At 36.7% G+C, this 12,470-nt stretch overlaps 1 protein-coding gene across 3 annotated transcripts; it reads left to right on the forward strand.

Moving 5' to 3' along the window:
* The first annotated feature begins 983 nt into the window (after positions 1 to 983).
* Positions 984 to 4,750, forward strand: LOC149175867 (putative flavin-containing monooxygenase 1). 3 transcript variants are annotated; one of them, XM_089419765.1, is made up of 5 exons: positions 984 to 1,715; positions 2,268 to 2,508; positions 2,606 to 2,784; positions 3,575 to 3,905; positions 4,075 to 4,350. In XM_089419765.1, exons 1-5 carry the CDS (start codon positions 1,218 to 1,220, stop codon positions 4,209 to 4,211), a joined length of 1,386 nt encoding a protein of 461 aa, XP_089275891.1. In that variant the 5' UTR covers positions 984 to 1,217; the 3' UTR covers positions 4,212 to 4,350. The 3 variants fall into 3 exon arrangements, with proteins under 3 accessions (XP_089275891.1, XP_089275890.1, XP_089275889.1); XM_089419764.1 differs by having other exon boundaries at positions 987 to 1,715; positions 2,612 to 2,784; positions 3,575 to 3,924; positions 4,075 to 4,750; XM_089419763.1 differs by having other exon boundaries at positions 988 to 1,715; positions 3,575 to 3,924; positions 4,075 to 4,750.
* The last annotated feature ends 7,720 nt before the right edge of the window (positions 4,751 to 12,470 follow it).

Genomic DNA, 12,470 nt, shown 5'->3' on the forward strand with positions numbered 1-12,470 from the left:
CTAGGCACCTTCAACTATGGAGAATGTTAGAGTGCTTGTTTGACCATATATAATATTGCATCATAGCAACCCAACCATAAAAACTCTACTATTGCCTGTCCAAAAAAAACATACTTGAACAAACCACTAGCCAACATGAAACCACATCATCATCCATCTAAGTCAGGGAAACATACTTGAACAAACCACTAACCAACATGAAACTACATAATCATCCAAGTAAGTCATCCATCTAAATCAGGAAAACATACTTAAACAAACCACTAACCAACATGAAACTACATAGTCATCCAATTAATTCAACGCAAAACATACTTAAACAAACCACTAACCAACATGAAACTACATAGTCATCCAATTAATTCAACGCATGATAGTCCATAAAAATCATATCTCTTCTTTATTAAAAACTAACATATATCTTTGATGCCATTAACAAAATGGTTACCTTACCAAAAATAACACACATAATCTCACATAATCTCACAGTACCAAGTTGTGTCATCCTTCATAAAAACTTGCCCTGCAATAGCTTATTAGTCATCCATTATACTCTTTGGTCCTCCTAACTCACAATATAGTACACCGTCCTGGTTAGTTATCCAACGTACTCTTTGGTTCTCCTAACCTACAGGCTGATAGATCGTCCTGACTATTTTATGACTACCATGTGCAAGTGATTAACACACCTGATTGCACCCAGCGTATGATACAAAGTTGCAGAGATCACTGGCATGTGATACAGCTCATGGTGATACAGCTCATACGATGCATGTGACGACATTCCCAGCCACTTTTAATAATTAAGCTTGAAAAAAATACCTGAAGAGACGTGCACAAAGTTGACCTGAAACTATTTCTGGCCTATTTGGGTAAAAGATGTGATAAATAAAGCTTTAAAAAAATACCTGAAGAGACGTGCACAAAGATGACCGAAACTATTTCTGGCCTATTTGGGTATAAAGATGTGATAATATAAGCTTGAAAAAAATACCTGAAGAGACGTGCAGAAAGTTGACCTGAAACTATTTCTGGCCTATTTGGGTATAAAGATGTGATAATATAGTCTTCAGAATAATTTTTGAGGTGGCCTTAATGGCTAGGTAATCTGTCAATCATAATCTATAATCTATCTACAGTAGATAAAACGCGTTCACAGCCTTTGAATTAGGTCTGAACAATTACTAACATTAGTTTCTCAGAGTCGTTTTTTATTCATGGCTACCAGCAGTGCCAATATGTCGATGGAGTGTGAGACAGAGAATGGATTCAGGAAAAGAAGGGTGTGCATCATAGGAGCAGGTATGAGTGGTCTCGTCGCAACCAAATATTTACTCAATCTGAACATGGACCCTGTTGTGTTTGAAGTAAAACAAGGAATTGGAGGAGTGTGGAGGGAAACATTTGGGTGCACAAGGGTGCAGACTCCTCGCCATGAATATCAATTCACTGATTTTCAATGGCCAGACCATATTACTGCCCAACATCCCACTCACTCTGAGGTTATGGACTACTTCCAGAGCTATGCCATGCATTTTGGATTGCTTGATCACATTCACTTCAATACCAAAGTGGTGGAGATTCAATATATTGGCCAAGAATATTGTGAAAGCAGCTTGGAACATGCTGGATTATGGAGTAAGAATGGAGGCCCATATGGAGACAGTGTAGTTTGGGATGTGGGTGTGCAGAAAATCAATGGAGAATCCATAGAGGTAGAGAAAAAATAAGTATAAATTAATAAGTTTGCTTTTTTTCTTTTCTGGTATGTCCAATCATTATGCATATATTCTGGCATAAGGATCAATTCTAGTCAATGTTAGACATATTAATGTAAACCCCACTCCCATATGAAAGTGACCCTATTGCAAATGGGTAATTATGATTTTTAAAGCAAATAAACTTTTCTGACATCGGTGGGAAAATAGCTAAAGTCGGGATTTGATGATGGCCAGACACAAGATCTCAGATATGCATTTATAAGGAAGCTTTTATGGTAGGGGCAGTACAAGAGTACTTTTTTCCGGAATAACCAGAAAAGGAATCCCTATGTCAACAAGGCAGCTGCATAAGTAAACCTGGATTTACATTGCTCTCTGCTGGTGTTTATATTTAGTTCACCCCCATCAAGATTCAAGAAACTATTACACCTACACAGGAACTTACCAAGTCTTGATGAATGCCCCATAGCCACAAAATTTTGATTTTTGTTAACCCAGTAGAGGATTATACTGACTGGTGTTTGTTTGTGTTGGTTTATCTTCCAGTGGCATCGTTTTGATTTCTTAGTCTTGTGCATTGGTAAATATGGGGATCTGCCCCATATCCCATCGTTCCCTCCAAATAAAGGACCAGAAGTATTTCAAGGAAAAGTTTTACATACCATGGACTACGCACGCTTGGATGAAAAAAGTGCTTATGATCTGATCAAAGGAAAGAGAGTTGTAGTTATTGGATACCAGAAATCAGCATTGGATTTTGCTGTGGAATGTGCTGAGACGAATCGAGGTACCCTATATATTACAGATATTATACAAGTTGTGTTTCCATTCTTTGAATTCAATTTTTATAGTGCTATTAATGGGTTCTCTCTGAATCCTGGTAGGAGAAGATGGCCATCCTTGTACAGTGGTCTTCAGAAGAGCGCACTGGGGGATTATTTCTTACGAGCTCTACGGATTGCCCATACAACACTGTTATAATACACGTTTTGCACAGTTCTTACTAGAAAGGCCAGCTCAGGGTTTTCTGCAGAGCGCACTATCGCGCATATTTAGACCGCTGGTATATTTTAACCTGTCTTACTGAAAGATTTGATTTTTCAAGCACGAATAAAATATCGTGGATAGAATTTAGACTTGTTGGTAAAGCTTCTTGCCCTAGACTTGGAGATTTAACTTTTAAAAAGTAGTGTTGCAGCTGAAGTTTTGTTATGTATGACAACATAAATCTGCCATAGATTTCTCAATCTTGTGAGTGATATAAACAAATGAAATTGAAAATTCACATAATTGAAATGGCTCTCTGTAATTTTTCAGTAAAGGTGGGATGGAAAATTCCATTTACTAAAATTGTTCCATGGGAATTCGTTAAAGGAATATTTCTGAAAAATACAGTTTGTTTCTGTATCTTTTTACTATTCCTCCGAATGATCTTGGTGGTACATATATAATTCAGAGTAATATGTAAGGGACTAATATATAAGGAAGATTTCCCAGAAATACAGTTTGTTTCTGTATTTTTTACTATTCTTCCAAATGATCTTTGTGGTACATATAATTCAGACTCCAGAGTAATATGTAAGGGACTAATATACAACATTTCTCTCTTTGATAAAAGGTTCTGTTAATTTATATTCATTACCAAAAAGATTGAACTCAAGCCTATGCTTGGTTCATTATAAAATACTGTTTGAATCTATTGAGTATGTACATCTAGACTCTAACAATTATTTATTCACAACAATTTACAACTTATTCCATATTAAACAACAGAATGCTCTTCTGAACTCAATAATGTAAATGCATTATAAATGTCAGTGTTTGTTACAATTTTTCTTTCACTTTTAATGCAGAGATGGGCGATCTTCAAATTCTTTGAGCTTTACCTATGCTGGAATCTTCCCTTGCGAAAATATGGTCTTGTTCCAGATCAGAGCTTTGTTGAGGAGTTATCTGCTTGCACTGTTTCAACATATCATGGCGATTTGTTTTCAAGAGCAGATGAAGGCAGCATACTTTTTCGAAAATCTCCTAATTGGAGTTTCTCTAGTAAGGGGGTTGCACTAGATGATGGAACAGAGGTGGAAGCTGATCTTGTGGTATTTGGTACCGGTTTCGATGCTGAAAAGAAACTCAAGACCCTACTTCCACGACCTTTTGCAGGTGTTCTTGAGGACTCAACTGGTATAATTCCTTTATACAGGTCTGGTTACTTCTGCTTTTTGTTCTCTTCTCTGTATTTTCCTTATGTTAACCCAATTCAGGGAAGAAAAATTCATAATAAATCTGATTATAAGCTCATATCAGTCTCAAAACCTAAATCACCTTTCATTTGCTGAGAATGAACAAACAGGGGTCTCATCCATCCACATATTCCTCATATGGCAATTCTTGGCTATTCGGAAAGCTTATCAAATGTGTGTTCTTCTGAAATGCGTTCTCGATGGCTGTCTCATTTTCTGTCTGGCAAATTTGTCCTTCCCAGTATGAAGGAAATGTTGACCGATATAGACAACCACTACAAGCATTGCAAGAGAGTTACACCCTTCTATTGGAAGTCTTGCCATGCGGCTTTTCATATTTGGGACAATGATAATCTTTGCAGGGACATGGGATGGAATCCAATGCGAAAGAAGAATTGGTTTTACGAGCTCTTTGCTCCCTACAGTAATCTTGATTATCGTGAGATGTAGAACAGATTGGACAAGGCTCAACAAACTAATAAGGTCGGAAGTTTCGCTCAAATTGCTACTATTTCTCCAATATCTACTACAATTTTTGTAATAGCCCACCAGTAAGGTTGTTAAAGAACCACAGCTCCAGCGGTAGCTATTTCTTCAATATCTACTACATTTTTTGTAACAGCTCACAGTAAGGTTGTTAAAGAATAATGGCTCCAGTGGTAGCTAGTGAATTTAATCGCTTCTCCACCTGGGTTCCCTTTTCACTTGGGTTCTATTCTCCATTCTCCAGAAACATGTTAGCCTATATGGTAAAAAGTTATTAAAAGTTTCTTTAAAAAAATTGAATATCTTGACTCAAATTGCCGTTGATTCACATTTATCGTTTATGATTTCCAACTTAGCCACTATCATTAACTATTTGGTTGTTGATTTACATTTGAAATCCTTGTGAAACATATAGCGAGGAAGGACTTTCTAATACACTTTCTGCAATAGAAAGCTACACAATTTGATATGTTTTCATCTTGAGCAACTTCTATACTGTTTCTTATTATTCTACAAATTATTCCATTTCCTATATGCGTTGTCTGCTGTCAACATCTCTTGAGAATGTACAGATTAAAAAACGAGACAAACAAATTGAGACACAGGGCAAAGATACCAATTTTTATTGCTCAGGATTAGTGGGATTCAATAAAATCAAGATAACCAAGGATTTCGTAACTGAGAAACCAAACTGCTATACGTTTGGATTGTTATGGTTGTCACCACCCAGCAAAATTATAGTGGATTCATTGTGGAACCACGCTAATGGCCTCTTGGTCAGTTACCAAAATAGGTACAAACAGTTACAATCACATTGGTCTTGTGGTGCAGTGTTCTCCTACTGGTACACTCGGTGTTTGCGCAAGATCTCAATCCCTTAGAGCAACAGCTCTGGGCAGCATCCCTGTGCAGGCAGCTCATCCTCTGTGCTTGGCACCAGTCTTCCTCCAAAACTTAGTCCTGCTCTGGTGCCAACAGCCATAAGTTATGAGATCAGAGAAGTTGATTCATTGTTTATCAACGTTGGCCAGTGAATTTTCATTACAAATTTGTTTCCAAAAATTGGAAAAAAAGATAGTTTCATGTTCAATAGGGATCATTGCATGGACTAAACAACATACAGTATTTTTCCATTTTTTTCCAACTGCTTCAAGCTGTGCTCTGTGCATAAACCGAAAATTTGTTCCTTAATCTGCCATATGAATAAACTGGCAATTTTAGGTTTGTTCAATCTACCCTTTCTTTGTTCTATATGGAATGGATTAGTTTTCTATCATAATTTGTGATGCGGTACATTGAATTGGTTACCCAAATCACTAACTATCGGATAGAATCAGTTGGTTTTTGTATTGATTCTTTATTTTATTTTTTATTTTTAAATGTGAATTAATAAGTTTGAATATGATTTCATTAGTATTAATTCATGAACTAGTTTTTACTAGTCGGCCTCCATTAAAATATTTAGATCAATTCATAAAAGGTTTCTATGCATCTTCCACTAATGGATATTGTTACATGGACATAGAGTCATGATGCATTTTTAATGCTGGATCTTAAATGGCCTTGAATTCAGTAACTATGACACTGTTGCGAGGATTTGTCTAAAATTTAAATCATGGTTATTTTTTTATTAATAATATATTAACCATGCTTAAGATGGTTTATTTTATTAATCTTTGCTTTTGACCATAGATTTGTTTATTGATTGTTATTAGTTTAATATTTTAATGCAATTTATAATATTTAAAAATAAATATTTACTTTTCAATATTATTGTAGAAATTATTTTTTTAATATTTGACTGGACCATAATTTGAAGGTCTTATTGTAGCCTTCTTGCCATGTGATAACTCTCTCAGATTTTTCTGCCATGATTTTTAGATGAAGTTGAAATATTTATGTCATGAATTTTATATATTTGTGATGTGATTTTTCATTGTTAAGCTTTATATGAAATCCAATTAAAATTAAAATCTTTGAAAATAGCTCATAGTCACGTAAATAACATATTTACCATTAGTTACCGCTCACCATTATTTATGTTTTCTTGAGCACTTTAATAAGTAGGAGCAAAAATGCAAATGTGCAGATTCACTAGTGGTTACTACTCACCAAAATCTATGAACTCCATGCCCCTTAATTGACAATTAATTTTTCCATTTCATATATCAATTTGCAATTTTTAGGAAAGCATAATTTCAACTTAAGTGGCAGGGACTAAGTTGCCTTGCAGAACTTGTTCATATCTTGAAGTATCAGAATTATATGATGTTTAAATGATCTTTGATTTAATAAAGTATGATTTTAGTTGAAAATTATGTCTTATAGATCAATTTAAAAAAAAATTAAGTTAATAATAATGATAATTTAATTGCACCTTAGGTTGGTCTATATTGGAATTGGGCTTGAGGAATTTTGATTTTAAATAAATGAGTGGACAAGATTTGATTTTAAGAGAATATTCTCTGTTTAATACATCGTCCAATGGATGATATGCAAAGTATTTGAATAGGTTTTCAATTTCAATCATAGAATAACATATTTAAGTTAAAACTCATTTATTTCACAACTAGTTAACTGCTTCGTTGGGTTGAGTCATTGGGTTTTGATTTGGGCATTGGGTTGATTTTTGTTTTTTTCCTCAAATTTAATTTTAAAAGCAAAACTTTACATGGAAAACACAAGCTCGACAACATTTGCGATGAGAATTCTCATTTTCTTGGTCAATGTTTAAGATTTTATAGAGGGGGAGATGTGTCTCTTTGCACCAGAGAGGTACCAGTCAATGTTGGGCAGATATAGATCAGTTTCAACGCTGAAACACGGAAGGAAGCAAGATAGCTTTCTAATTGTTGTTGCCATCTCATTAATTAGTTGTAGGTATTTTGTTTATAAGATGTTTGCAAACATCCTCGACCTATCTCCTCCTTGGTGTTATGCATTCCTTCGTGCATAAACTTATCGTTAACGCGTATGTGACTCTCTGCTTTAGCATGCGACTTGTGCTTGCTTAAGAGGACTGTTGAAGAAAGTGTAACTAGGTTCGGTCTTCATAAACTTAATTTTGATCTTTGTACTTGTAAAAGAAAAGAATTATTATTTTTGTAATTATCAAGAATGGGTTTCTTGCCCATTTGATAGGTTATGCATATGTTTGAGTGCTTCTAAGAGAATCAAAGAGTCAATGTAATTATTGAATACCACTTGAGGGCATGTTACATTATGTAACCTATGTAATTATGTCAAATATATGTGTCAAAAGTGATCCTCCAAAGCAAATGTTAGTTTGACAACGATTTAGTCAGTTAGGTATAGACAGTTGTTTGTAACGAATAAGTGTGTAACGATTAATCAGTTATGTAACTATAAAACTATCGTTTGCCCATGAAATGAAAAGCAGTGTAAAACTCATTGTTAAATAAAACAGTCCGATCCATAGTTTCAGTTGAGCATTCGATTTCTTGTCTTGTTGTTCTCTGTTTCTCTTTTTCATCTGTACAATAAGTGGTATCAGAGCCGTGAGTCCAAAACCTGGGCGTGTGGCTGTATCAGCGTGAGAGGTGTTGCGTGTATCCAAAACCCTGCGTGAAGGAGAACGTGAGGCTGTCCAGTGAAGGAGACGTGAGGTTGTGGTGAAGCGTGAGGGAGATTGCTGTTGTGCGTGAGGGAGATTGCTGCTGTGCGTGAGGGAAATTGTTGTGTGTGGCTGTATCAGCGTGAGGCGTTTGTGAGACGTGAGGCTGTCTAGTGACCAAAACTGGTATCAAATTGTTGTGTGGCTGTATCAGCGTGAGGCGTTTGTGAGACGTGAGGCTGTCCAGTGACCAAAACCCTGCATTATCTGCCTGCTGGCCTGCATAAAGTTGCAGAGGATTAGTGACAGAGCGTGAAATCCGGGTGAAGTGTAGACTTGTTTTTTTTCCAGCAGAATTTTTTTTTTTTTTTAAGTTTGAAATCAAGTCAAGTTGTGGTTTTATAAAAATATTGAAAAAAAAAGGAAGGGTTTGCAGAAATTTTTTAAAAGACAACAGCAGATTGAAAAGGTTGTTCAGAAATTTTTTTTTAAGACAGCAGTATTGTAGAACAGCAGATGGAAAAGGTTGAAATTTTTTTTAAGACAGCAGTATTGTAGAACAGCAGATTGAAAAGGTTGTTCAGAATTTTTTTTTTTAAGACAGCAGAGATTGAAAAGGGTGTTGTTTTTTTTTCAAATATTTTAGAAGAAAAAGTTTGCAAGAGATTTGCAAGAATGTTTTGAAACTAGAAACAAAGGATTTGAAACTTGTCTTTCTGTTTGAATTGGGGGATTTTTTTTTTTTTTGAAAGCCTGAAACCCTAGGAAGGAGGAAAAATGGCCAAGATGTCGAATGCAAGATTCGAGGTGGAGAAATTCACCGGAAAGAGCAATTTTGCTCTTTGGAAACTGAAGGTTAAGGATCTGCTTGTGCAACAAGGGTTGCACAAGGCATTGGATGGGGTTACTAAGAAACCTACAACCATGACTACTTCAGACTGGGAGGACTTGGATGCTCGAGCTCTCAGTACCATCCGGTTATGTCTAGCGGATGAAGTTCTCTTCAACATCGTTGAAGAGACTACGGCGTCAGGTTTGTGGGAAAAACTTGAAAACCTTTATATGACAAAATCATTAACCAACAGAATTTATCTGAAACGACAGTTATACAGTCTTCGAATGAAAGAAGGTTCAAGCGTTGCAGAACATTTGAATGTTTTTAATACACTAATTTATCAATTAACAGATATGGAAGTCAAAATACAGGAAGAAGATAAAGCCATAACCTTGCTGTGTTCTTTGCCTGAATCATGGGATCACTTCGTAACCTCAATCAGCTTCAGCTCTGCTGATTCTTTGAAGTTTGAATCAATCGTGGGAGCTCTTCTGTCTGAAGAAGTACGAAGGAAATCCAGCACTGATACAACTGCATCAGAAGCCATGGTCGCTAGAGGACGCTTAAAGGAGAGAGGAGACAAACCAAGGGGGTCTTCCAGGTCGAAATCGAAGGGCAAGAAGTGTAAGGCAAAATGTTGGAACTGCGGTAAAGTTGGACACTTGAAGAAGGAATGTTGGAAACGGAAGGAATCCGAAAACCTGAAGAACGAAGCGAATCAGGCTGATTCAGGTATGGTAGACGAAGTTTTATCTGCTGAAGAATTATGTATGATAGATGAAACTTCACCTGAATGTAATGTCTCTCAGAGTTTTGATAGCTGGCTATTAGACTCTGGTGCTTCGCATCATATGTGCCCACATAGAAACTGGTTTACTTCGTATGAAAATGTAAACGGTAGTTCTGTGTTTATGGGTAACAATATGTCATGTCAGACTGTTGGGATGGGAGATATCAGGATTAAGATGTATGATAACACAGTTAGGACATTAACTAGTGTTAGACATGTACCTGATTTGAAGAAAAATTTACTCTCTTTGGGAGTGTTGGATTCAGATGGTTATAAGTTTACAGGTCAGGATGGCATCTTGAAGGTCTTCAAAGGTGCTCTTATGGTTATGAAGGCAGAAAAGGTCGGAAATCTTTACAGGTTAAAAGGAAGTACTCAGGTCGGTGAAGCAGCGGTTGCGTCAGAAAAGGAGGAAGCAGGTACTCGTCTGTGGCATCAGCGTTTGGGTCATATGAGCGAGAAAGGTCTTCACATACTGATGAAACGTAAATCTCTTCCTGGTCTGAAATCCTTGAATTTAGATTTCTGTAAACATTGTGTGTATGGAAAACAGTGTAAACAGAGATTTAAAGTTGGCAATCATAATAGTAAAGATGTTTTAGACTACATTCATTCTGATCTGTGGGGGCCTTCCCCCGTTATGTCATATGGAGGTGCATTGTATTTTTTAACGTTCATTGATGATTACTCTCGTAGAGTTTGGGTCTATATGCTAAAAAGGAAAGCTGATGTATTCAATGTCTTTAAACAATTTAAAGTAATGGTAGAGAAAAGAACAGGCAAATCTATTAAATGTCTAAGAACTGACAATGGTGGTGAGTTCACTTCTGTTGAGTTTGAACAATACTGTAAGGATGAGGGCATTGTTAGACACAAAACTGCTGTTTATACTCCTCAGCAAAATGGTGTTGTTGAGCGTATGAATCGGACTCTTATGGAAAGAGCCAGAAGCATGATCAACAATGCTAACTTGCAAAAGGAGTTGTGGGCAGAAACAGTATCTACTGCTTGTTATTTAGTTAACAGATCACCTTCAGTAGCAATTGATTGTAAAATTCCTGAAGAAGTTTGGACAGGTCAGTCTTGTGACTATTCTCATTTGAGGATATTTGGCTGTGATGCTTATTCTCTTATTCTGAAAAATCAGCGTTCAAAATTAGATCCAAAGTCGAAATGTTATGTCTTTGTTGGGTATGACTATGCAGTGAAAGGATATAGGTTGTGGGATCCTACATTGCGGAAGATAGTCATTAGTAGAGATGTAACATTTGATGAATCTTCTTTGTTAAAATCAAATGTTGAAAGAATGGAACAGGAACAGGTATCGCCGAGTCAACGAGTTCAGTTGGAGGCTAGATCTTTCGGTGACAGTTTAAAGGAAGGAGAGACTTCTGGAGACAAAGGTGTTGAAGACACAAAGGAAGCCGTTGAAGCTTCTGAACCAGTGCAAGTTTCTGAACCAGTTCAACAACCAGTCACTCTGAGAAGGTCTACAAGGGAAAGGAAAACTCCCAAAAGGTATGAAGATTCTGCTTCATCTTTTGCTTTCGTTACTGAAGATGGGGAACCGTCTTGTTATCAGGAAGCGATAGATGATGCAGATAGCGAGAAATGGAAAAAGGCTATGGAAGAAGAAATGGACTCCTTAGCCAAGAACAATACCTGGGATCTTGTAGAGCTTCCTGAAGGGAGAAGTGTTGTTGGATGTAAATGGGTCTTCAAGCTGAAACAGAAAGTTGATGGTAGTATCGAAAGATATAAGGCGAGACTGGTAGCAAAAGGGTATTCTCAGGTTGAAGGTATAGACTTTCATGAGATTTTTTCTCCAGTTGTAAAACTTGTTTCTATACGTACTGTGTTGGCACTAACTGCGTTGCTTAATCTTGAGTTAGAACAGTTAGATGTTAAAACAGCTTTTCTACATGGTGATTTGAACGAAGAGATATATATGGAACAACCAGAAGGTTTTGTACGAGGTCGCAGCAGAAGATTAGTTTGCAAGCTCAGGAAATCATTGTATGGTCTGAGGCAGTCTCCCAGACAATGGTACAAGAAGTTTGATTCCTTCATGGTGAGCCAGAACTTTATAAGAAGTGAGTATGATCATTGTGTGTACTTCAAAAGTTTCAATGGCATATTCATTATCTTAGCTTTGTATGTTGACGATATGCTTATTGCAAGCAAAAGCATGGAAGAGATCAACAGGTTGAAGACTCAACTCTCTAGGGCGTTTGATATGAAGGATCTTGGAGCAGCAAAACATATCTTGGGCATGGAGATACACAGAGACAGGAAAAATGGTAAGCTTTGGTTATCACAACAGAAGTATGTGGAGAAGGTACTTGAAAAGTTCTCTATGAATAATGTGAAACCTGTTAATGTTCCCCTAGCTTCCCATTTTAAGCTTTCTTTGGTTTTGAGTCCTAGAGCTGATGAAGAAAAGCAACATATGTCTCATGTACCATATGCAAATGCGGTAGGCAACTTAATGTATGCGATGGTATCTACAAGACCTGACATTTCACATGCAGTTGGAGTTGTCAGCAGGTTCATGGCAAATCCAGGTAAAGAACATTGCCTAACAGTGAAATGGGTGCTTCGATATCTAAGAGGCACAAGAGATCATTGCATCGTCTTTAATGGTAGTGAAGGATCAGTCTGCGGATATGTAGATGCTGACTATGCAGGTGATTTGGACAAAAGAAGATCTACTACAGGTTACGTCTTTACTCTTGCAGGTGGAGCAATTAGTTGGATGTCAAAGCTTCAAGACACGGTTGCATTGTCCACTACCGAAGCTGAATATATAGCTGCTTCAGAT

Source organism: Pinus tabuliformis, chromosome 4_1 (assembly GCF_031772625.1).
Source record: "Pinus tabuliformis cultivar Carrire ecotype Pingquan chromosome 4_1, CPIR1, whole genome shotgun sequence".
Classification (NCBI taxonomy): domain Eukaryota; kingdom Viridiplantae; phylum Streptophyta; class Pinopsida; order Pinales; family Pinaceae; genus Pinus; species Pinus tabuliformis.